At 37.7% G+C, this 27,363-nt stretch overlaps 1 protein-coding gene across 13 annotated transcripts in view; it reads left to right on the top strand.

The window, feature by feature from the left end:
* DYM (dymeclin) overlaps nt 1-27,363 on the top strand; it is a 378,252-nt gene that overhangs the window by 277,560 nt on the left and 73,329 nt on the right. For 10 of the 13 annotated variants that reach the window (XM_065890137.1, XM_065890134.1, XM_065890135.1 and 7 more), the window contains one exon: nt 23,751-23,933. The exons of the other annotated variants lie outside the window; for them this stretch is intronic. In XM_065890137.1, coding sequence (XP_065746209.1) covers nt 23,751-23,933 — 183 coding nt within the window. The remainder of the gene's footprint in view (nt 1-23,750; nt 23,934-27,363) is intronic. 13 annotated transcript variants of the gene reach the window in all.

Below are 27,363 nucleotides of genomic sequence, written 5' to 3' on the forward strand. Positions count from 1 at the left end.
TTACACATGTTAAGTTCCTTTCCCCCAAATCAATTTCGTGTTATAGAAACAGAAAAACAGATTGCAGTGAGTGAAAAATTTGCACTTTATAACCCTATATCACAAACAACAGCAAGATAAAAATTGGGTTCTGTATAAGCTTTTGGGTGCCTTTGAGGCTTTTGAAAATATAAGTCCAATAACATTTAGACTGAAGACATCTTGTTTTAGTAACTCTTCCTGTAGTAAGCATTGTTCATTACTCTAAGGACCTTCAAACTGCTTCTAAAATTAGTTTCTGCCACAAGAAATAACTTGCAAGTTTAATACAGGATTGCCTCCCAAAGTATTTGAATGGTAATTGCTGGGCGATAGGTAGTTGCCATGGCAACTCTTCAGTGATTCCCTTACTCTAATTGTAGCAGCAGACTGAGTCACCTTCACTGCCACTGACCTTGACTGAATCGTGAGCATTGGCAGTTGTTTTCACAAAATGTAGGCATTGGTCCCAGCCATTAAGCAACCATAAATACAACCTTTGGCCATTATGTGGAATATGGTTGTAATGCAGTGGGTTTCAAATCAAGCTGTCTTCAATCAGGGGTCACCTATATTTCAGGAGTAGACTTGGAATTTTTCTTTTTTAATTTTATTTATTTTTGGCTGCGCTGGGTCTTCATTGCTGCGCACAGGCTCTCTCTAGTTGCGGCAAGCAGGGGCTACTCTTCGTTGCGGTGCACGGGCTTCTCATTACAGTGGCTTTTCTTGTTACGGAGCACGGGCTCTAGGCACGCGGGCTTCAGTGGTTGTGGCTCACGGGCTCTGGAGCGCAGACTCAGGCTCAGTGGTCGTGGCACACGGGCTCAGTTGCTCCATGTGGGATCTTCCCAGACTGGGGCTTGAACCCGCGTCTCCTGCATTGGGAGGTGGATTCTTAACAACTGTGCCACCAGGGAAGCCCAACTTGGAATATTTTTGAACATACTATTTCGTAAAAGGATTAACCATTTAGTATAACAATAGCATTTAGGTTCTTAAAGAGCTCAGATTCACAGTTAGCTCAGAGCGTTTCATTGTAATGCACACAAATGTTCTAAAATTCAAATTTCAGTGTCATGGAAGCACTTCTCTGTAAATAGACATAAAAGTGCAAGTCAGAAAACAATACAGTTATATGACTTAGTGCCCGTTAGAGTTAACATACATCCCAATTACATCTGTATGTAATAGGAAACTTCGATTTATTATTACTATTGCTTCTGTTAGTAAAAGCAACAAATAAAGGACAAGGACTGCATTTTATTTTATAGCCTTAGAATCTGTTCTCAGTGCTTAAGACGATGCTACATGTCATGACATTGGCCTTCAGTTACTGTTTGTGAAATCATTGCCTTCTGTGGTTATTTTATGTTCATTTCACTGTCTGTTTCAATCAGTTGAGAATCTGTTTTGTCAAATTTTGTTAAACCGTGGGATAGATTTGTTTATTCCCAACTAGAAGTAATTAATAGAGATAGCATTAGTTTTACATGTTAGAGAGAACTTCCATTTTAAAAATAAAAATGCCTCAAGTGTCAGATGTAATTTGGGGGGCTTCCCTGTGGCGCAAAAAAAAAAAGATAGGGCTTCCCTGGTGGCACAGTGGTTGAGAGTCCGCCTGCTGATACAGGGGACACGGGTTCCTGCCCCAGTCTGGGAGGATCCCACATGCCGCGGAGCGGCTGGGCCCGTGAACCATGGCCGCTGAGCCTGTGCATCCGGAGCCTGTGCTCCGCAATGGGAGAGGCCACAACAGTGAGAGGCCCGCGTACCGCAAAAAAAAAAAAAAAAAGATATACTTTGGTTTTTACATTAACAATTCAAAAAATGCATTCTATATTATTGCTTTTTTATTTTAATTTGCTAATTATCTGAGAAGTAAAGTGGAGTGCTATTTAATGCTATTTGAGACTTAGTCTCTGTACAAACCTTACACAAAAGCTTATTTGCTGCTGCTTTGCTAGAAATCTCACAGACACCTAGATTTTCACCCAGTACAGTCTGAAGACCATTGACTGAGTGGGGAGGAGGGCCTGCAAGATCACTGGGTTAATTGTTTTTTGAAATTTTTCAAATATACAAAAAAGTTGAAAAATTTTACAGTGAACACCCATATACCTACCACCTAAATTCTACAGTGAACATTTTACTAAACTTGCTTTATTACCTACCTATTCATCTCTGACCTTCTATCAATCCATTGCCATCTTTTATACATGTCATAGTGAGTTGCTCAGTACCCATCATTTTAATAACTACATGGTATTCCATTGTCCAGATGGACTATAATTTATTTAACCAGTCATTGACTGTTGGACATTTGGGATTGTGGTAGGCATAATGACCCTTAGGAATTGCGGTAAAGTGTCCATGTCCTAATCCCCAGAACCCATGGATATGTTAAGTTACACAGCAAAAGGGACTTTGCAGGTGTGAGTAAGTTTATGAACCTTAAGATAGGGAGATTAGTTTCGCTTATTCAGGTGGACCAAATCGAAACACGGAAACCCTTAAAAGCAGAGAACTTTCCCCATCTGGAGCAGAAGACAAATGCCAAAAGGGGAAGTCGGAGAGATTCAAAGCTGAGAAGGATTTGACACGCCGTTGCTGGTTTGAGACGGAGGGGGCAATGTGATGCAGGCAACATAAGTTACTAACGGAGATTCCCAGCTGACAACCAGCAAGAAAATAGGAAACTCAGCTCTGCAGCCATGAGGAACTGAGTTCTGCCAACAACCTGAATGAACTTGGAAGGGGATTCTCCTTCAGATCCTCCAGATAAGTGCCTCGCCCAGCTGACAGCTTGATTTTGGTCTCCTGAGACCAGGGCAGAGGAACCAACCAAACCTACCTGAATGTCTGCAGAACTATGAGATAATAAATTTGTGTTGTTTTACACTGCGAAATTTGTGATAATTTGTTATGGCAGCAATAGAAAACTAATTCAGGGATGATGAGAATTTTTTTCTCTCGTACAATAAACATCCACAGGGCTGAATCCTTGAGCACAGTCTTACTTATTTCCTTAGGATGAATTTCTAACATTAGAATTGCAGGGACCATAGGGTCGTCGAATTTAATCCGATTTTTGACCTTATAAGAAACATCCTTGTGAAAAAAACATTTAATTGGCACTGACAGAAAAAAAAAAAGAATTGCAGGGACCAAAAAAAAAAAGTCTTATTTTTTTAAGACTTTTAGTACATATTTATACATTCATCCCTGGAAAAGTTGTTTCAGATTACAATTCCATCAGTACTCTGTTGAGAATGTCCATTTCCTGTCTTCTTGACAATACTGGGAATTTACTTTATTTGTTATTTTTAATCACTGTGATAGGTGTAAAAAAAGATACAGCGTTATAATTTTATTGCGCATTTTTTAACTACTAGAAAGTTGAACATATTTTAATGATTTTATCTTTTGTGAATTATGTGTTTGTGTCCATTGTGCATTTTTCAGTTGAAGCCCCTTTTTCCTACTTTACCAAAAAACTTTTCAGATGAGAAATGATAATTAATTTTTCTCAAGTTCCTTTTAAAAATCGACCAGGGTGATCATAACTTTTTTCTTCTTTGAGTATTTACATGATTACATCAATAGATTTCCTAATATTGCCTCATTCTAGAATTTTTGAAACTATTTGGGTTGTAGAATTTTTTGTATGATGTTGACTTTGATAAGTATATGTTTCATTGAGTATTTTGGTGACACTGGTTTTTATTTTCATTTTTGAGCTAACTTTACCATATTTTGAAATCAGTTATTGTTACTCTCCTTTAAGGAAAAAAATGAGAAACTATCTTTTTCTTCTGATTTAAAAGCTTAACTGGCATAGTAATTGTATATTCCCTAAAGATGTAAAGGAGTTACTTATAAAACTATATAAGCACAATCCTTTTTAACAGCATTACCTCTGACACATTTTTCCCTTTTCTTTCATGTTATTCTCTTCACATTTTTTATTTAATTATAGGTCAAGTTGAACAATTTGTATTTACAAAGATAACTTTTTTCATTCAAATTGTCAACTTAAAAAAATATTCTATTATGAAAAAATTCAAACATATTACAGAAGTTGTTTAATGAACCCCTATATGCCTATTATCTAGATTTGACGATTAGATTTTGTCATACGTCCTTCATCTGAACCTTTTATTTTTTCCTTTGCTGAACTATTTCAAAGTACATCTTGGAATTTTACTCCTTCATATTTCGGTATGCATCCCTAAAAATAACAGCTTCTTTTATAATCACATATCATTATCATACCTAACAAAAGTAACAATATTTCCCATTTGTAATCTAATATACAGCATAATCAGAGTTCTCCAGTAGTCTCAAATAGGGCTATTGGCAATGTGTTAAAATCAGAATCCAAATAAAATTCACACATTTAGCTGTTATGTCTATTAAATCTCTTTTAATCTAGAGCAGTTCCTTCTCCATTTCTTTTTTCCTATACCATTCTCAAGTTGCAAAAACAGCCATTTGTCCTGTAGACTCTTCCATATTCTGAATATGTCCTTTTGCTTTCTTTGGTATTATTTAACTTGTTCTGTGTCCCTCATATTTACTGTACATTGACGTTAGCTCTAAAGGCTTGAATAGATTCAGATTCATCTTTCTTGGCAAGAATACTTCATAGGTGGAACTGTTTGCCCCATACATCAGGAGACATTGTCTTACTTTCAGTGATGCTAAGATCAGTGATTTCAGGTGGGGACAGCCTGGTTTCTCCATTGTGAAGGTTCACTTCAGATTTTTATCTAATAGTTTACAGTTCATTGAATATTATTGCCAAAATTAGTTGATTAAGAATTGTAATATTTTGATTTTTCAAAATTGTTTCTTTTTATAGTTACTAGCTGTAGTTCTTCTATAAAGAAGTATATTCCTCCATCAGATGGGGCTAGGTGAAATACAGTTCATAAAGGAAAGGCTTAATTACTCCCTTTTAATCTTTAATTTTCAGAGTAAGAAGCTGGTGGTCTACTTATAATGTTTTCCAATGAATTGGTGGGTTTTAGGGGTGAGAGGTTTCTCTCATCTTTTAAAGGATTAGTAGTAAACTTATGGAGGTTTTAAAAATTGAAATATGGTTAATTTACAATATTGTGTTAGTTTCAAGCGTACAGTATAGTGATTTGGAGGGTTTTTTGCAGATTATATTTCATTATAGGTTATTATAAGATATTGGGTATAGTTCCCTGTGTTATACAGTCAGTCTTTGTTGCTTGTCTAACTCATGGAGTTTTACATATTGAATATGTTTACACCCACTGCATTCTTATCCTTAAAAAAAACTTTTTAATGAAGTATTGCACACATACAGAAAAGTGCATAAATCATAAGTACATAGTTAGAAGAATTTATCACAGATTGTCCCCCTTTGGCTGCTTTTAAGATACTCTTTGTCGTTGGTTTTTTTAGCAGTTTTACTTAGAGTGGTTTTGGTCAGATTCATCCTGCTAGTGTTTATACTGCTTCTTGAATTTGTTGCTTGAAGTATTTCCTCAGTTATAGAAAATTCTCAGCTAGTACCTCTGAAATATTGTTTCTGTTCCTTTGTCTTTATTCTGGATGTTTTATTATCAACTATTTTCTATTTCACTAATTTTCTCTACAGTTGTGTCTTATCTGCTGTTTAACCCAACCATTAAGTTCTTAATTTCAGTTATTGTATTTTTAATGTCCAGATTTTTCATGCAGTTCTTTTATGTAGTTTCCAATTCTCTGCCAGAATTCTCAGTCTTGTCCTCAAATCTGTTAAGCACAGTTATTTTAAAGTACATGTCTGATGTTTCCCTGTGGGTCTGTTTCTACTGTCTATTGTTTCTCTTGTCTTTTGGTTATGTGCTTCTCTTTAGAAGTGCCTAGTTATTTTTATTAAGTGGGAGACACTGTATATGAAAAATTCTGGAGATAATTAGAGGCCCTGGGTAAGGTTTTCTTCCTCCAGAGAAGATTTATGCTTGTGGCAACTGTCTAGGCTAGGAATGCTTTACACCCAGATTGGCCTAATCCTGTCTGATTAAGATGCTTCAAAGCTGGATTTGAGTCTCTGTGAGGGGTGATCTTTTTCTTTTTACTCTTGACAATTCATGTGTAGCTCTTGGACTTTCAGATGAAAGCCTGAGGGAATTTACCTGGGCCCCTCTTCTTTGACAGACCCTGAATTCCAGTCTTTGTCCTTGCCTTCTTCAAGTCCTTTGACCCTGTCGAACTTTACACTAAGCTTCTTAGCTACTCCGCTACTCAGGCTCTCAGCTATACTTCAGCATGCACCTTTACGGGAAAAGTTGTTCTAAATGCCAGATTTATCCTCTGGGCCTTCCTTTTTTCCTAAATCTTGCACTAATAATTTCTTACTGCCTTGATAGCTTTCTGAGGCCATTAAATGTGTATGGTGACTTTCTGAGGACATTAAACAGTGTGTATGGATATGTACATGCACATATCCAGCTTTTATAGCAGTTCTCGGGTGAGAGAGTCGGTCTAAAACATCTATTCCACCTTCCAGAAATCTCATATTTGAAGCTCAGCTCTTTGAAGTTTTATCTTTGGTTACTTGTTATCACATCATGTTGACTTCTGGGTCCCTTTAACACAGTCCACTAGTCATTAAAAGCTTCCTTGATTTCCAGCACAAGATGTCCCAGCTAATATTCTGTACTTTCCGCTACGGACCTGGTATCAGTCACCTTTTCAAGAAGACTTGGGTTGGGTGGGGGTTTTTTTCTTTTGGGTTTGTTTGGGTTTTTTTGGTGGTGAATGGTGTTTAGAGAATATAATCTGACAGTTGATGTTCCCATTGCTATTTGGTTGTCATTACTACTAGACCTTTTCAGTGGACTATTAATAAAGATATATACATTTTCCAAAGAAAAAGTCATTTGTTTATGATTTTAAATTCACATTTAACATTATGAACTTTTAGCTTTATTTCTTCGGTTTTATGTTTGTATCTCCTCTCGTACACTGAAAACCTTGATTCTCAAAAGCATTAACGTAATTATTTACTTGCATTAAGTAACCTATAGCCTCAAAATAATGCCACCAGTGTGACTGTTAACAGTGAGACTATTGAATAAAGTTTGATATTTCAGTTCTATTTGTCCTTAGAATATATTCTACTTAATATTCTACTAAGATTATACTTACATACAGTCAAACTACTATGTTCCAAAGCCACATGAAGTAATTCTTATGTCTGTATCCTTGTGTCATCCTTCTGATACATCATTCAAGTTTGTTGTCAGGTTTTAGAGAATTCTTTTTAATTCTTGATTTAATTTTATTTTGGGTTATGTAAGGTATATGTTTCCAAAGTCAAAACTGTGTAACAGGGTGTACCTAGGAAGGTCTTGCTTTCATCCCTATTCCCTCTTCTTGTTTCTTCCCTTCTTCTAAAGGTAACTATTTTTATTTGTATTATTTTTAGTTTATTCTTCCAGAGGTTTTGTTTTGTTTTATTTTGATTTTTGTTTTGTTCTGTTTGCATACACACACGCTCTCTCTCCCCTAAGTCCTTTGTTACTCAAGAGATAACATACCATGTGTACTGTTCTACACCTTGCTATTTAAACAGTAAGTCCCAGAGGTCACTTCATCTTAGTGTAAAGCCATCTTCATTGCTTTTCCCAACCGCATAGTATTCCACTATGTGGACATACCATAGTTTTTTGATGGACATTTTGTTTTCTTTCACTATTGCAAATGATGCCATAATGGATAGCCTTGTGCGTATGCTGTTGCATAGTTGTGCAGATGTACCTTTGTAATCACTTCCTAAAGGTGCGATTTCTGAGTCAAAGTGCAAATGCCCATTTAGTTTTTCTGTATATTGTCAAATGTTCCTCCAATGAGGTTGTACCATTTTGCATTCCCACTAACATAACATGAGAGTTCCAGTTTTCCTACAATCTCGCTAATAGAGTATATCATTCGTTTTTCTAATTTTGCATTGTCACAGATTGTCTATTTTCTTAGAGAATTGTATGAAGAATTTTAATTGAAATGTCCTCCATATCTGTAGTTACAGTCCTTTTGTGTTTTTCCTCTTTTTCCTGATGAGCATTTTGTCTTATCTTTTGTTTGCTTTTAAAAGGAGCAAATTTATTTACTTATTCTCTTGTGGTGTTTTTTCTGTTTTCTTATTTATTCATTTAGGTTTTTATTTTTTATTATTTTTTTCTGTCCTGCTTTCTATGGGTTTATAATGTTTACTATTTAAATTTTACTTATTTACTTATGGATGACTAACTATGAGGCTGTGCCTTTTCTGTAAGTACGCCATTGGTAGCATCTCTGTTATTGATTAGCATTTTTCAATTTAAGAGATTTACATTTTCCTGTATTCAAAGCTGTGTGTTTTTTCTTTTGGGAACTCTGGATTTTTTTCCCCAAACTTTGAAAAGCCTCCCTGTCTTCACTATCTCATCCCTGGGTCGAGATTATGAAAATATTTACCTGTATATTTTCTACCGCCTTAAGATTTATTTTTCACCTTTCAGTGTTCTAGCATTCTTTTTGTTGAGAGGAATGAATTAGAGATCTTGCCTTTACTCTTTTTCTACTTAATTATTACTCAGTTAACCCAGTAACAATGATTCAATTATTTATCCCCTCTGATATGAAATTCCATATAATTTACTGAATTCCCATGTATACTTGGATATGTTTCTGGATTCTTTTTCTTCCGATATTCTCTTGAAAGGAGCAAATATATTTCTATGCTACCATTTCTAATATATTAATTAGTAAAGCTTTGTGTACTGTGTCTCGTTCTGTTAGAAAATGTCTTCCCTTTGCTGTTTTTCAAAATGGTAAATAGTAGTTCCAAAGTACACCCTTAACTTTCAGTCTCTGCTATCTCCTTTCTGTTTCTCATGCTCTTGGCACTATGACTAGCAAGTAACATGCCTGAATCTCTACCTCAGTAGGTTTTCAGAATGTGCTCCCTGGACCTCTCTGGGTATTTTTCACTGTCTCTTCTCTGAGAGCTACTTGAAATTCTCCAGTGCTGTCCTTTAGCCAGAAGTGTTTCTCCTTCTCTCTTTGGGTACTTCTCAGGTGGAAGGAGCCCTAAAGGTCCTCTTTGTACTAAGGGAAGTCCTGAACTCATCTGCCTTGACCTGTGAGGCCTACTTGATCTAGTTTCACCTATTGTTATTCCTTTCTTATATGTGACATTGTAGCCAAACTGGATGTCCCTACTGTTCCATGGTCCACTTCACTATTAGGCCTTTTGTACATGCAGTTCCTTCTGCCTATCCACCTCTCCCACCAACTTGTACAGGTATCTGCCTATTAATAATAAGTAATCATAGTAACTACCAGGTAATGAGCACTTTCCATCTGCTAGGCAAGACAGCAAATGTTGTTAAGTACATTGTACTATTTAATTACATCCTATAAAACAGGTAATATTATAATTTCTCAGATGAGAAAGCTGAGGCTCAAAGAAGTTCAGTAAATTGCCCAAGGACACACAGCTAGTAAATGCTAAAGCTGGGGTTCAAACTTAGCCCTGACTCCAGAGCTTATGTTCCTAACCACTCTGCTGTACTTCCTCTGGGAAGCCTCTTTCTCCTGCCTGCCCCCGCATCAACCTCCAAGTTTCCCATAGCACCAACCTCCAAGTTTCCCATAGCACCAACCTCCAAGTTTCCCATAGCACCAACCTCCAAGTTTCCCATAGCACCAAATACTTCTCAGGGTGTATCTCCTCTAAATGATAACCTGTGTAAAGGTATGGACATGTCTGGAGCACTACTCTGTCCCCAGCATTTACCAAATCATATATTCTGTTTTACTTTTGGACCATATAATGTATTTTATGTGTCTCATAATTTGCTGTTCCATGCCAGTCATTGTGTATAGGACAGCAGAGTCTAAACCAAAAAGTATTTATGACTGTAAATGGTCACACCTCTGCTGCTAGGCTGCTAATAGGGAGTTGGATCATTCTAGTTGGGACTGGAGTTGGGTTTGGGTTTTGTATCTTCATTGTACCACCAACTTCAAATTTCCCCAGCAGTTGTTACCTGTGCTTAAAGAGTGGGCCTGGGTTTGTTTGTTGTTGTTGTTTTTCTCAGTGTTCCTTTATCATACTCTGCTTTCAGCAGTCCTTGCAGTGGAGTTAGAGAAGAGAAGAAATATTTCTATTGTCCTGGTCCAGCCTCAATCTTGAGGAGTCCTTGGGTGCATCCAGGTCTTAGAGATAGAGCTTTCTCAGCATCTCTGCTCCTCCTCCCCTTGGCAACCAAACTGCCTCGTATCTGTGGTGGGCCTTGACTGGGAGTTTTCTGCCCCTTCCCCAGTGATAGCAGACCTCTGCTTGGTATTGGTATAGGTATGGGATCCTGGCCTCAACCCCAGTGTTAGAAGGTTTTTGCTTCTATCCCTCCACCAGCAAGAATGGATCTTTATGGTCACCTTATCTTTGATAAAGGAAGCAGGAATGTATAGTGGAGAAAGGACAGCCTCTTCAATAAGTGGTGCTGGGAAAACTGGACAGGTACATGTAAAAGTATGAGATTACAACACTCCCTAACACCATACACAAAAATAAGCTCAAAATGGATTAAAGACCTAAATGTAAGGCTAGACACTATCAAACTCTTAGAGGAAAACATAGGCAGAACCCTCTATGACATAAATCACAGCAAGATCCTTTTTGACCCACCTCCTAGAGAAATGGAAATAAAAACAAAAAAAAACAAATGGGACCTAATGAAACTTAAAAGCTTTTGCACAGCAAAGGAAACCATAAACAAGACCAAAAGACAACCCTCAGTATGGGAGAAAATATTTGCAAATGAAGCAACTGACAAAGGATTAATCTCCAAAATTTACAAGCAGCTCATGCAGCTCAGTAACAAAAAAAGCAAAAAACCCCATCCAAAAATGGGCAGAAGACCTAAATAGACATTTCTCCAAAGAAGATATACAGATTGCCAACAAACACATAAAAGAATGCTCAACATCATTAATCATTAGAGAAATGCAAATCAAAACTACAATGAGATATCATCTCACACCGGTCAGAATGGCCATCATCAAAAAATCTAGAAACAATAAATGCTGGAGAGGGTGTGGAGAAAAGGGGACACTCTTGCACTGCTGGTGAGAATGTGAATTGGTACAGCCACTATGGAGAACAGTATGGAGGTTCCTTGAAAAACTAAAAATAGAACTACCATATGACCCAGCAATCCCACTACTGGGCATATACCCTGAGAAAACCATAATTCAAAAAGAGTCATGTACCAAAATGTTCATTGCAGCTCCATTTACAATAGCCAGGAGATGGAAGCAACCTAAGTGTCCATCATCGGATGAATGGATAAAAAAGATGTGGCACATATATACAATGGAATATTACTCAGCCATAAAAAGAAACGAAATTGAGTTATTTGTAGTGAGGTGGATGGACCTACAGTCTGTCATACAGAGTGACGTAAGTCAGAAAGAGAAAGGCAAATACTGTATGCTAACACATATATATGGAATCTAAGAAAAAAAATGTCATGAAAAACCTAGGGGTAAGACGGGAATAAAGACACAGACCTACTAGAGAATGGACTTGAGGATATGGGGAGGGGGAAGGGTAAGCTGGGACAAAGTGAGAGAGTGGCGTGGACATATATACGCTACCAAACGTAAAATAGATAGCTAGTGGGAAGCAGCCACATAGCACAGGGAGATCAGCTCGGTGGTTTGTAACCACCTAGAGGGGTGGGATAGGGAGGGTGGGAGGGAGGGAGACGCAAGAGGGAAGAGATATGAGAACATATGTATAACGGATTCACTTTGTTATAAAGCAGAAACTAACACACCATTGTAAAGCAATTATACTCCAATAAAGATGTTTAGAAAAATGGATCTTTGCCTGTGCCTTGGGAGTGAGAGGGTTTCTTGCTTCTCTTCGGAGGCAGGTGGGTTATGTTCCTACTTCTCCCCTAGAAACAGTGGAAGTTTGCCTGTGCTCTAGGCCGAAAGGGTTTGCTGTCCCAGTAGCTTAAGGCTTTTGCTCAGCATGAGAAGAATGCCTGGGAAGTAACAGTCTTGGTGCCTGCCCCCAGCTGCAGCTGGTCACCTTCTGCAAGCTTGAGCCAAGCAGAGGGGCTCGTGAGCACTCGGTGGAGTCCAGTGGAAAAGAACTTTTGGGTGAGTGCAAACTCCACTGCATCTGAGTTTCTCGCTTTCCAGACTGACACATTAGACCACACTTAGCTTTTAAGAATTCATTAAAATTTTAGCCTATTTCTTCTTACCACTTTCTGTGGAGACCACCTCTTCTGCCTGCACTCTGCCAAAAGCGAGGGAGTGCTTGTGTTCCTTCCTTCCTTAGAGGGACTCGTCCCTCTTGGGAATTCATTTCACTTCATTACCTTGCAGAACTATTCTCTGATGGCCTTAAGGAGACTTTTGACTTATTAAATTATCTGTCTATTCCTCCTTGTTAGGGTAGGAGATGACATTCTTTGCAGCTTTCCACATCCTAAGCAGAAGTCAGTCTGAGTCCCTTAATGCTTCCCTGCATTGCCCAAAGAGCCCATTTGTTTTACATTTGAGGCACAGAAAGGGACTTGTCTGGTCTATGGCAAAACTGAGACTAGAACTCATTCTAGAGCTTCTCTCTACTAACTTGTAGCTACCTCTCTTTTTCCTTTTTCCTTTTTTTTAAATATCAGCACTACAGCTCTTTCTTTCTTTTTTTTTTTTTTTTTTGCGGTACGCAGGCCTCTCACTGCTGTGGCCTCTCCCGCCGCGGAGCACAGGCTCCAGAGGCGCAGGCTCAGCGACCATGGCTCACGGGCTCAGCCGCTCCGCGGCATGTGGGATCTCCCTGGACCGGGGCACGAATCCACATCCCCTGCATCAGCAGGCGGACTCTCAACCACTGCGCCACCAGGGAAGCCCTCTTTTTATTTTATTTTTTATAATTTTTCTTGGAGTATAGTTTCCTTACAATGTTGTGTTACTTTCTACAGTACAGCAAAGTGAATCAGCTATACGTATACATATATCCCCTCTTTTTTGGATTTCCTTCCCATTTAGGTCACCACAGAGCACTGAGTAGAGTTCCCTATGCTATATACAGTAGGTTCTCATTAGTTATCTATGTTATACATAGTATCAATAGTGTTTATATGTCAATCCCAATCTCCCAATTCATCCCACCCTCTCTTTCCCCCTTGGAATCCATACGTTTCTTCTCTACGTCTGTGTCTCTATTTCTGCTTTGTAAATAGCTCTCTTATATGTGATTGTTTACTGCCCTTCTTAGCACCACCTACCCTTCTTCCCAAGAATGAATGAAAAAAGGGCACCAAGCATCATTAGGTGTCTGACATTCATGTGAAATCCCTGACATACAATTTAGAGATTATTTCCCTTCTGTGGCTTAACAATATCAAAGATAATTAACAAACACTGAAAAAAATGAGATATAGAAGAATCAGTAGGTTCCTTGGTTTAGAGACTGATTATTTTCAAGCTTCGCCTTATACATTTTTATTCTCAAAGTTTGTTGGGACTTTTTTTTCCATTCTAAACGAACGGTGACACTATTTTAGGTGCTGCGATAATCTAAAGTAAATTCTGAATTTTAGTGAAGTTTGAGGTCACCCTAAGATTTTTCTACATTAATTACATTTTTGGCTAGTCTAATAAAATGTGCTTTCTAAATTCAGTATTTTCTACATTCTTTAAGGAAGCTAGGACTAGGAAGGGATTTTTTAAAGCACTTATTTTTGCAAATAAAAACAAGCACTTATTTTTGCAAATAAAAAACTTCAACTCAGGTTAAGTGGTTACCTAAAGTCACACAGCTAGTTACTGTTAGAATTGGCACTGGAACCGGGACTCTTGTATCTCAGAGTGGGGTGATGGGAGGCACTCAGTACAATGTCAAAGCCATTTCTAAAAATGCAATACATCTTCATAGACAATTATTTCACTTAGATATTACTTTTTATAGGATCTGGACGGACTTTGGTTTTATAATAAAACACCAATGTATTTTGGTTTTGTTTTTGTATTTTTAAGATTTTTTTCATGTGGACCATTTTTAAAGGCTTTATTGAATTTGTTACAATATTGCGTCTATTTTTATGTCTTGGTTTTTTTGGCCACAAGGCACATGGGATCTTAGCTCTCCATCCAGGGATTGAACCCACATCCCCTGCATTGGAAGGTGAAGTCCTAACCACTGGACTGCCAGAGAAGTCCCAACACCAATGTATTTTGGAGAATGGAAGTGAACACTAATTCTTGATGCAAAGCCTTGCATTTTTAAAAACAATATGAAAAACTCCAAGCTCGGGTGTGTGCTTCCTCTCTTCTGCCAGTGGGAGGGCCTGGGGAGGGGTAAGAAGCACTGTTAGGCACCCCACTTGCTGCCCAGTATGAGTAGCCTGCTAAGGGTAACTGCTTGTTGGGGGCTGCAGCCTAGCTGGATTTCAATCAGAATGTTCCTTTTTTGTGTGTTCTCTGGCTGTTTTCCAGGTATGGGAAAACATGTGAAGTTAGCCCATGGCCCCTGGCAGCCACCATTATCTTGCCTTTCTGCCACCAGTAAGCATGTTTTAAATAACAGCCTTCCCAGGGTTCTAGTTTAGGCTTGTGGGCCACATTCAGACCCTGCCCAAGGAATGGAGAAAACGACCACATCGTTTTACCCAAGTTGGTGGTGCTAGAGCACAGCCTTCTGCCCGCCCCCTTCCTCCCCCCCACCCCCCCTCCCCGCATTATCTCCTCTGGTCACAGGATTGATTCTTCAGCTGTGATTTTGCATGTAATAGAAAGCTAGTTCTCGCTATCAGAAGCTCGATATTCTGGGAAAAATCCAATACTGGCTGGAAATAACATGGTGGACACAAAGCTTTTCATCATGTGTGCCAGTGAATTTTAACAACATAGAGATAACAAGACTCCATCACCGAATGATTGGCTTTGAAGGCCATTTGCACGTTAACTTTCAAAAGAGTCTTGCTTGTGCGCTTCCTCCCCCCTCTTCCCCACTTCGGCAAAGTCCCATTAATTTTGTTGAAGGTTTTATTTTCTGCTGAAAATGCAGGAAATTTAGACAACTCTCTTGGAATCCCCCCAAAACTAATACAAACAAGATACATATGCTTCTCTTAAGGAAACTAAAAATAAATTATTTGAAACTATTTAACTGTATAAATTCCCTCTTGAAAGGAAAAGGAAGTTTATATAATGAAGCAGCCATGACTGCTGTTGACAGGGTAAGATACTCCCACAACTGCCAGCTTGTCCGTTTGACGTAAATTCACTACTTAGCACAGATCATGTTCAGTGTTCATTACCAACGTGTACAAAACCATCAGAAACATCTGAAAATGGAGCCATTTTCTCAGGGCCCTTGTTTTTACATTTGAAATTTTCTACAATAAAATAAGTTTGCCTTTTTTTTTTTTTTGAGAAGAGAGTCTATTTGACGAGGAATCCATTCCTGGAACGGAAGCTATATGTACTAAAAAGAAAATACCATGAATGAAAAAGGCACAATATTCTCCACGTATTTTGCTTCTCTACCAATTAGCCATCTGATATTATCTCTGACAAAGCTAATTTTTGTTAGTTTTTTAAAACCTGTCTTTTTTTTTAAAAACTTATTCCATAAATGTAAGTCCATTTTTTTATACACTTCCCTAAAGGACCAGTTTTGTAAATTAATAAAAGTGTCATTTAGCAGTTATATCTAAAACTAAGAGATGTGATTCTCTGCAGTTATAGTAATTGCATTAATTTATCCACTTTGCAAAGGCAGTTCTTTTGTGTTCTTTTTGTAATAATGTCTAAAATCTAAATGATTTACAGTGTTACATGTTAAAATAGATATTGTCAGAAAATTATAATCAACCACTCCCTAATTTAAACTTATTTTTAATTTCTAAATTATGTTTAATTTCTCATTTTTGTTTTATAATTGTTTTATAACATTAAAATATACAGGATGCTTTCTAGTATGATGACAATATGACAAAATATGATATCATATAAAATGTCTTTGCTGTAGCTTCTTACATTATATTTTCAGTTGATTTGAGTAATGTCAGAGAAGCTTTATGTCCTTGTCATTTAATTTGTAAATCTGCAGCTGAAAATAATCTTTAAAAGATAGCATTAGAATTAGGACTTGTCACAGAAACAATAAAAAAGAAGTTAAGTAAAATACCTAGTAACTCCTATAAGTGTAAGAGGGTTAGTATAACCCTTAAGGGGCCTCAGTCAGATTGGTTAATGCAAAGTGAAAACTAAGGGCTTCCCTGGTGGCGCAGTGGTTGAGAGTCCGCCTGCCGATGCAGAGGACACGCGTTCGTGCCCTGGTCCAGGAAGTTCCCACATGCCGCGGAGTGGCTGGGCCCGTGAGCCATGGCCGCTGAGCCTGCGCGTCCGGAAAAAAAACCAAAAAACAAAAAGTGAAAACTAACGTGGAGGATCTTCCCTGGTGGGCCAGTGGTAAAGAATCTGCCTTCCAATGCAGGGGACGCAGGTTCAATCCCAGGTCGGGGAACTAAGATCCCACATGCTGCAGAGCAACTAAGCCCACACACCACAACTGTTGAGCTCAGGCGCCTCAACAAGAGAGCCTGCGTGCCGCAAACTACAGAGCCCACGCGCTTTGGAGCCCGCACGCCATGAAAACCCCCCGCATGCCACAACTAAAGAGAAGCCTGAGTGCCACAACGAAGAGACCGCACTCCACAACGAAAGATCCTGCGTGCCTCAACAAAGATCCCGTGTGCTGCAACTAAGACCCGAAGCAGCCAAAAAAATAAGGAAAATAAATAAAAAAGAAATATTTAAAAAAAAAAGAAAGAAAACTACTGTGGAGTATGCTTATTGATGTAAAGTTTCCAGTTTGTACTTCACCTGACTTGGGAATAAAATAAATGGTCAGTAGTTTGGTTTGGGTTTAAATGAGCAGGTGCCTATTTGGGAGTTGAGTATATTACCCTGCTTGTTGCGGCAAATTACTTATTAAAACATTGAGAATAAACTACCAATATGTTTGAAAGCAGAAATTGTAAGCTATCGAGGTAGTTAATTTTTGATATTTAAGTTTAATATATTAGGACTTAACATAAATGGATGTGAATACTTGTGAACATAAAATTCTGCAGAAGCTAATATTCTGACTTGTATTACTACAGTAGTCACAGTATCGCACTGGGTTGCTCTTGGATGACTTCGAGAGAGAATTCTGAAACTCAGAGTTTCTTCTTCCTCTTCTACTAATTCAAGTACCAATGTGAGATGAAAATATAATTGAGAGAGCTATAGTCGAGATTATTTTGATAGTTCCCTTTGTTCCAAAAACATAAAAGTAATAGATGAACTATAACAAGAGAACCTTTAAAACATATAGTCTTACCCCAAAATGAGATAGATACTTCAGGATCAACCAGAAATAGAAAAAGCCATCAATGCAGATAGCAAGGTCTGAAGCAGTGAGGCTGCCAAGCTTCAGGCCTGGAAGGAGGCGGGAGTGGCTGGGAGCTCAACTGCTGCAGGGCAGGCGTAGCACTAAGGGGCCCAGTGAGAGGCAGCATGCTAGTGCCAGGTTCCCTGCTAGAAACTGAGAGCTGGAATAGACCACTTACTGAAAGGAGCCTGAATAGAAGTACTAATAATGACGGTTAAGTTCTATGCCTAGGGAGGTGGGAAGACACAGGACCAGCTTCACGATGGGATCTTGAGCCCGTTGTGAGGGATGTGGCTTGGTGACGGACCCTGCCTATACTGCCTTCAATGTGACTGCAGGGCAGCAGCCCTGAGATACCAACAGTGAGACCTAGTTTCAGACTGGGGGCTCTAGGAAGCTGCTGCATGACCTGTAGATTTGGGGGGATTAAGCTACATCAGATGAGCCTACACAACCAAAGTTCCAAAATACATGCCAAAATCTAACTTAATGCTAAGAAAGATAGCCATGAACATAGTCATGATCATAAGTAAGGTAAATTCACCCAAAGAGAATGAAAATTTAATAGGATAATTTTGAAAGCACTAAGTATTTTTAATACCCTCAAAGATAAATGAAGGATATAATATTCATTGAGATGAATAAATAATTATGAAATAAAAACAGGGAGAAATGAAATAAGAACATGACTCAGAGAACTATTCAATTAGAAAGCTTAGAATGAAAACTATAGTCATTAAAATTGAAAGCTCAGTAGACAAAATAAGTTCTAAAGTGGGTACTATCAAAAAGTGTTAGTAAATTGGAAGGTAACGAGAAAAAATTATCCAAATTATCTTTATGGAAGAGACTAGGTTGTCAGATGAAAAGTATGCTCTGAATACTGAGCAGGATACATAAAGATAAATCAACACCTCAACACATGGTTGTGAAACTCAAGAGTGTTAAAGGATAAAAAGTAAATCTTAAAAGCTATCAGAAAGATTTTCTGCAGGGGAACGGTAGTTAGGTTTGCAGTAAACTTCTCCATGACAAAAATAGATGCCAGAATAAAGTGAACCAATATCTTTAAAGTGCAGAAGAAAGTAACTGTAATTCTAACTATAATTCTTATTTATGTATAGTTAAAATATAATGTAAGAGTGAATGTAAAATCAAGACATATTTCAACCACACAAGGACTAAAAGAGTTTATTAGCCGTAGACTTCACTGAAAGCACCACTAAAGGATGTACTTCAAATAGAAGAAGAATAGATCTGTAAAGAAGTGGAATGCAAGAAAGAGTGGTGTACACTGAAATTCATATGTAAATTTATTTAACCATTGACTTTTTAAAAACCAATTTATGGGGTTTTTTAAAAGATGAAATTAAAAATCTAAGCTACTGTAACAAAACAAGGAAGAATGGGGTCAGGGGCTTGCTGTTCAAGGAGCAGCGAAAGTATGTTAACCTCCTTAGATCTTGTTCAGGAGGTAGACAGCAGTATTTTTAAAGTTGGAAGTGTATGTTAAAATTTTAAGGGCTACCCCTATAAGAATAGAAATGCTATCTTTAGCCTGTAAACCAGCAGAGAGGAAAAGGAGGGGCCAGGATAACAAAAAGCTTTATTAATTCAACAGAAGCTGGAAAGGGAAGACAGGTTTGGAAGAGGTACACTTATAAAGGATGGCAAAAAAATATACATTATACATTATATTGTATACATTGTATAATGTATATACATTATATACATTATAATGTATACAATGTATACATTATACATTCCAGAGATGACGGCCACAACATCTTCTGCTTCACGTGCTCTTCTAGAACTTTGCCACTCCTCAGTCAATTGTGTGTGGCACCATTTGGTAGAAACACTAAATGGCAGTGACAGTAAGTGATTTCCAACATTGAATCTCCTGGAACCTTCAACCTGTGAGGAAGCTCATGCAGCCCAGAAGAGACCATGCAAAGAAGAATCAAAGGCTCTGGTCCCCACCCACAGCTGTGCCCCCAGCTCACAGCCAGCACCAACTTGCCAGCCATATTACGATAGAGAGCTGTCATAAAAGTAGATTCTCCAACCACTACTCAAGCAGCCCCATGTGAAGCGTATGGAGCAGAGACAAACTGTTCCCACCAAGGCCAGCCCAAATTGTTAGCAAAACAAATGATTATTGATATTCTAAGCTGCTAAGCTTCAAAGAGCAGGCATACCTTGGAGATAATTTCAGGTTCGGTTCTAAACCACCACAATAAAGCAAATATCACAATACAGTGTGTCACAAATCTTTTGGTTTCCCAGTGCATATAGAAGTTATGTTTACACTAAGTCTATTACGTATGCAATAACACACTGTCTAAAAAAACAAATGAGCATATCTTAATTAAAAGTTACTTTATTGCTAAAAGCTGCTAGCCATCATCTGACAATGCAGGGTTGCCACAAACCTTCAATTTGTAAAAAAACACAGTTATCTGTGAAGTGCAGTAAAATGAGGTATGCCTGTAGTTAGTTATACAGCAATAGATTACTGATATAAAGTCACAAAACAAGATGGTAGGAATAAATTCCAAACATATCAGTAATAACAATGTAAGTGAATTAAACTCAAAAGTCAGACTATTAGATTAGACTTAAAAATTATAAACCCTAGCAGCATAGTTGCTTTTAACCATATTTGTTTTCAGTAACACAGAAAGTTTGAAAATTAAAGATATACCTAGCAAATGCTAAACAAAATAAAGATGGTATAGCAATATATATATATATTTCTTTTGGGGGGGGTTGCATTGGGTCTTCATTGCTGCACGCAGGCTTTCTCCAGTTGCAGCGAGCAGGGGCTACTCTTTGTTGCGGTACAGGGGCTTCTCATTGCGGTGGCTTCTCTCGTTGCAGAACACGGGCTTCAGTAGTTGCAGCACGTGGGCTCAGTAGTTGTGACACGCGGGCCCTAGAGCACACGGGCTTCAGTAGTTGTGGCACGTGGGCTCAGTAGTTGCAGCACATAGGCTCTAGGGCCCACAGGCTTCAGTAGTTGTGGCTCGAGGGCTCTAGAGTGCAGGCTCAGCAGTTGCGGTGCACAGGCTTAGTAGGTCCATGGCATGTGGGATCTTCCCGGACCAGGGATCGAACCCGTGTCCCCTGTATTGGCGGGCAGATTCTCACCCACTGCGCCACCAGAGAAGTCCCAGCAATATTAATATCAGTAAAACATACACTTATGAATAAAGAGAAGCAATACATAATGATAACGTTTTTAAAAAGAGGCCAATCATGAACCTACAGTCACTTTGAATACAAGAATCACTCAGAGGAATTGATAAATACTTAATCACTACAGGAAATTGTGATATAATGTTATTAAAAACTGATGAGTCTTTCAGGCAGTAAATATTAAAAAGAACAATTACACTTGTTCATGAGAAAATGAGAGCAGGAGCTTTCCTACATTGTCATTGTAAATGGGTTGTTATAGCTCCTTAAGCAATGTCTGGCAACATCTATTAACATTACAAACACAACCTTTCAGCCATCCGTCTCCTGGAATCTCTCCCAGAGAAACAAAAGTGCCCATATATAAGAACAGAGCTACCAGGATGCTTATTGCATCCTTGTTTATGGAAACAAGGAAACAAAATAAATTGGATGCCCATTAGTAGAAGGACATTTTGATAAATTTTACATGTTTTACACGTATAAACCTATAATACATTGTTACTGTTTTGTTTCTGGAATCCGTTTTCTTTTAGAATGATTTAAAATAAAAATGTCTTTATTTCCTTGTGTAGATCTACAGTTCTGTCTAGTTTCATATTCCTCCTGTCTGAAGAAATTCCTTTAACATTTCTTATAGTGTGGGTGTACAAGTCATACATTATCTCAACTTTTTTTAGTCTGAGAAAGTATTTATCTTACCTTCCTATTTGAAAGATATTTTTGCTAGTGATAGAATTCTTGCTTGACTCTTATTTCAACACTTTATTGATGCTGCTTCATTTAGATTGGCTTGCATAATTTCTCATGAGGAGTCTCTACTGTAATTCTTAGCTTTGTGCCTCTGTATTTAATCTGTTTTTTCCTTGGGCTGCCTTCAAGATTTTCTCTTTCTCTTTGGTCTTCAGTAGTTTGAATATGATGCATCTAGTTGTGTGGGTTTTTGTTGTATGGGTGGGGGGGGGGTGTTTAGGGAACACTTTGGAGTTATTCTGAGCTTCTTGGATCTGTTGTTTGATTCTTTTGTTATTTTTTTTTAAATGCTCAGCCATTATCTCTAAAAGATTCTTTCAAGTCTACTGTTGAACCTATCTAGATATTCTTTACTGCTATTACTTTTTTTTTTTAATTCTAACATTTCCACGTGTTACTTTCTTATAGTTGGTTTTTTTGGTAATTTTTAAATTTTATTTTTGGCCACATGGGGTCTTCGTTGCTGCATGTGAGCTTTCTCTAGCTGTCGCGAGTGGGGGCTACTCTTCGTTGCGGTGCGCAGGCTTCTCATTGTGGTGGCTTCTCGTTGTGGAGTATGGGCTGTAGGTGCACGGGCTTCAGTAGTTGCAGCAAGTGGGCTCAGTAGTTGTAGCACATGAGCCCTAGAGCACACAGGCTTCAGTAGTTGTGGCACACAAGCTTAGTTGCTCTGTGGCATGTGAGATCTTCCCAGACCAGGGCTCGAACCCGTGTCTCCTGCATTGGCAGGCAGATTCTTAACACTGCACCACCAGAGAAGTTCCCTCTTATAGTTTTCAACTCTGCTAAAATTCCGCATCAATGCAAGCATATTATAGACTCGTAGTAGATTTTGTATATCATAATTCTTTTAAATTCCCTATTTGATATTTTCAATATCTGTGTATCTCTGAGTCTGCTGATTACTTTGTCTCTTGGACATGGATTTTTTTTACTTGCTTTTTGTTTATCTCATAAATTTTGATTGAATGCTGGACATTATGGTTAAAACAATATAGGTGGAGGTAAATTGTATGGAAACAAGTATACCTTTTTGTCTGCTAGACCAGGGGTGGTAAACTTTTCTGTAAGGCACCAGCTAGTATTTTTTATTTTGTAGGCCATACAGTCTTTGAAGTGAAGTGTACCTTATCAGATATTAATATAGCCATCCCTACTTTCTTTAGATTAATATTTGCATGTTATATCTTTTTCCATTCTTTTACTTTCTATCTAACTTTATTTAATAAAGTGAGTTTTATATTTGAAGATTCTTATAGATTGCGTATAGTTGGGTCATGTGTTTTTTATCCACTCTGCCATTCTTTGGGTTTTAATTATTGTATTTATACTGTATACAATTAATGTAATAATTGATATGTTAGAACTTAAGTCTGCCTATTTTACTTTCTGCTTCCTGTTTGTTCCTTGTTTCTCATCTGTCTTATTTGACTGCCTTCCTGTATCAGTAGTATTTTTGTGTATACTATCTCCTTGTATAAATTCACTCTAGGTGTTTACATACATAACTTACCACAGTCTAGTCTTGTTGACATTTTACCAGTTCAAGTGAGATGTAGAAACCTTCCCCTCTTTAAATCCCTTTGCTCTCCCTGGTTTATAATGTAACTGTCTTAGGTGTTCCTTTACATCCATTGAGAACCACATCAGACAGTGTTATAATTTCTGCTTCAGCTGTCAAACATAATTTAGAAAACTCAAGAGGAGAAGGAAAGTGTTGTATTCACCTGTGTTTTTGCTTTCCATTGTTCTTTCTTTCAAGAGAGATATTGATTGCTTACTTTGAGTTTTGCTCTTATAACTATTTCACATTCAGATTCCCAAAGGCTATTGACTCTGAGGAAGCAGAAACAAAACAGTAGGCTCTTTATCTGTAAATATGGACGTTGAAATGACAGTGCAGAAAAATGAGGTCATATTCGGAATTAGACACTTTTCTTGGAATTGGTAAGACCCTACCACCACTTTGTACTGTGCAAGTCTAATGATTTAGGGTGATACAGTGATAAGAGTACAAATTTGGATCTATTAATCAAAGGACTGAATAAGCTCCAAATTTCCTTCTAGATTGGCAAGTCTATAATTTATTATGTGAAATTTATAATTATCACCATACTAAGTTCAAAAGATTTAAAATCCTTTAGTAACTGATAAACTTAATTGTAAAAATTCTTGACAGAAGTAATCTTGAAGAGCTCTTTTGCACGGTCTTTCCAATGCTGTTTGAATTGCAAAGCAGTTGCCCTCATTCTAATTAATTCTGTGTCAAGGAAAATAACACAGACTCTATATGGGGATTTTCTTTCTTTATCAGGCACAAGACCTAAATGTCATCGAAGAAGTGATTCGAATGATGTTAGAGATCATCAACTCCTGCCTGACAAATTCTCTTCATCACAATCCAAATTTGGTGTATGCACTTCTTTACAAACGAGATCTCTTTGAACAATTTCAAACACATCCTTCATTTCAGGATATCATGCAAAATATTGATCTGGTAAGTGTAAATGGAGATATTTATTATGATTCTTTTTTAAATATTAAAGTAGAGGAAGTTTAACAAACCTTGATAAAAAAAACTGCAATAATTAGTCTCTTGAACGTTAACTCTATTTGCTGTCTATTCTGCTACAACAGTTGTCACCTTCCGTATGTGTGTGCATTATATACAGACATATATATACACGCACGCATATATATTTAGTAGAATTGAGATCATACTTTATATAGTTCTGTATTCTGCCACTTTTACTTAACATTATTAACATTTTTCTGTGATATCATCAATTCTTTGAAAATCTCACATTTTAGTATTTGCATAACCTGTATTATGGAGGTCCTAAAATATATTAACTCTTATCTCATTATTGCTCATTTAGTTATTTCTCATATTTTGTATTAATTTATAATTATCAGTTTGTAAATACATCGTATCTCACCTTTTTTAGTTCTATTTTTGAAGTAGTCTTAAAACTGGAATTGTACTAGTTTTTGCTGTCAGAGGGATCAGTATTTTCAAGACGCAACCCATGTCAAATTGCTTTCCAGAAATATTGTACAATTAATGCATCTGTGTGTCATCTTATACTTCTACAAGTGATGTATGAGAGGATGTATCTCACTATACTTTTACAGCTTTATTATAATTATTTTAATATTTGTCCTTTTATATCAAAAATGGTATTTCATTATTGTTTTTAATTTTTATTTCTTTCATTATTAGTGTGATTGAACATTTTTCACAGGTCTATGAACTTTCACCTCCTGTCCTTTTTAAAAAGGTTTTTCTGCTAAACTTTCTATTGTTGTATTAGTGTTTCCCAGTTCAGTTTGATTCCACAAAAATTTCTTGCATAGCTAATCAGATTCATAATGCACAAGAGGAAACAGAAGAGCCACTATCCCTGTCCTTGTGTTACTTACATTTAGGAAGATTTTTAATAATTTAATTATTGCACAAGTATGAATATATAATTTCCAGCATAAGTAAGCACATGTACATGCCTTCCTCCAGGGTGTACACCTCATAGTGGATTTGCTGCATAACATGTATCGTACCAAACCGTTTCCCTTGGAGTGCTGTCATTTTACCCTTCAACTGGTGGTGTATAAGATTCCTGTTGCTTCACATCCTCATGAACACTTAGTTTGGTCAGTTTTGTAGTAACATCTCATTATAGTTTTAATTTGGATTTCCTCTTTTCTGAAGCTAATTCAAGTCTTTTGCCAGTTTTTTCTACTGAGTTATTTATCTGTGTGTAGATTCTTTGTATGTTCTGGATTCTAGGCCTTTCTTGGTTATGTTTTGCAAATATCCAGTCACTAACACAAATACAGACTTTCTGATGTAACTCTAAAACTCCTCTCAAAATAGTCGAACATCAAATTCTCAGTTCCATTCTCTTCTTGGAGAGCTGCTTCCAGCTCCAACCAGGTTGTACTCTGGTTCTCCTGCCCAGCTGCAGCATCTTCCTGGGAATTTCCTTCACCTGTTTCCATTGGTTGATCTTGGCTCCTGTGAATTCTTCTTTCTTGGTTTACTGCTTCATGTTGGTGGAGCATATACTACAGTAGCTTTCTGGGGAAAGGGTGTATGTGAGGTAGGTTTTTTATTTTTTAGTTTCTCATGTCTGAAAATGTTTTTCTTCTCTTTTTACATATGACCTGCTGTCTTGGGAAGCATTTGGGATCTCCCTGTTATTGTGTCCTGAAATTTCATGGTTTGCCGTGCCTTGGTCAATTGTACTTGGCGCTTGGAGGGTCCTTTGAGTCTAGAGGCTCAAGCTCGGAACTTTGAAATGTTCATTTTAATTGTTTCTTCCCGGTTGTCTCTCTCTCTCTCTCTGTCTCCTGCTATTTCCTCTCTATGAAACTCCTATTAGATGGCCATTTCCTTTTGAGCCCCCTCCTGTCAATATCACTAAGTCTTATTTTTGGCCTGATCAGTGTCATCATATTAAGAGTCCTCCAGGCTCCTGCCTGGGGTCCGTAAGCCCATCTGTGAGGGTTTTAAAAGCTGAGGTAGAGAGAGGCTGGGTAAAATTGGGGGTGGGGAAGAGAGGGTGAGAGTGACCTCTGAAGTGAAAATTCCCAGTCTTCTTTCAGGATAACAGCAATACATAAATGGACACATGGACTCTGATTAAGTTTAAGATACTTCAGAACATCTCTATCCATTCTCATTAAGCCAGTTTACCCAAGTAGGTTAATTTTTGCTCATCCCAATAGAGTCCTGTGTACTTGTTCAGTACTTAATTGAAATCAGCTTTGAACTATAACCAGGCTCCCATTCCAGACTCTTAACGCATAGTTCTGTAAACTGCTGAATACTCTGGAACCCACACAGTTACATGGGTTTAACTACAAGTATGTATACTGTTGCAGATCTGTTCATTGATTTGCTCCATATCACTGCTGTGTAATGATTGCAGGTAAACAGAAATAAAAATTAAACCTCTTTGCTGTCAGCGTGAAAGGATGCTCAACATCACTAATCATTAGAGAAATGCAAATCAAAACTACAATGAGGTATCACCTCACACCAGTCAGAACGGCCATCATCAAAAAATCTATAAACAGTAAATGCTGGAGAGGGTGTGGAGAAAAGGGAACCCTCCTGCACTGTTGGTGGGAATGTAAATTGATACAGCCGCTATGGAGAACAGCATGGAGGTTCCTTAATAAACTAAAAATAGAACTACCATATGACCCAGCAATCCCACTACTGGGCATATACCCTGAGAAAACCGTAATTCCAAAACAGTCATGTACCACAATGTTCATTGCAGCTCTATTTACAATAGCAAGGAAATGGAAGCAACCTAAGTGTCCATCAACAGATGAATGGATAAAGAAGATGTGGCACATATGTACAATGGAATATTACTCAGCCTTAAAAAGAAACGAAATTGAGTTATTTGTAGTGAGGTGGATGGACCTAGAGTCTGTCATACAGAGTAAAAGTAAGTCAGAAAGAGAAAATACCATATGCCAACACATATATATGGAATCTTTAAAAAAAAAATGGTTCTGAAGAACCTAGGGGCAGGACAGGAATAAAGACGCAGTTGTCGAGAATGGACTTGAGGACATTGGAGGGGGAAGGGTAAGCTGGGATGAAGTGAGAGAGAGAGTGGCATGGACATATGTACACTACCAAATGTAAAACAGATAGCTAGTGGGAAGCAGCCACATGGCACAGGGAGATCAGCTAGGTGCTTTGTGACCACCTAGAGGGGTGGGATAGGGAGGGTGGGAGGGAGACACAAGATGGAGGGGCTATGGGAATATATGTATACGTATAGCTGATTCACTTTGTTATATAGCAGAAACTAACACAACCATGTAAAGCCATTATACTCCAATAAATATGTTAAAAACAAAACAAAACAAAAAACCCTCTTTGCTGTCAGTTTAATTAGCGTTTT

The sequence above is a fragment of the Phocoena phocoena genome, chromosome 13 (assembly GCF_963924675.1).
Source record: "Phocoena phocoena chromosome 13, mPhoPho1.1, whole genome shotgun sequence".
Taxonomy (NCBI): domain Eukaryota; kingdom Metazoa; phylum Chordata; class Mammalia; order Artiodactyla; family Phocoenidae; genus Phocoena; species Phocoena phocoena.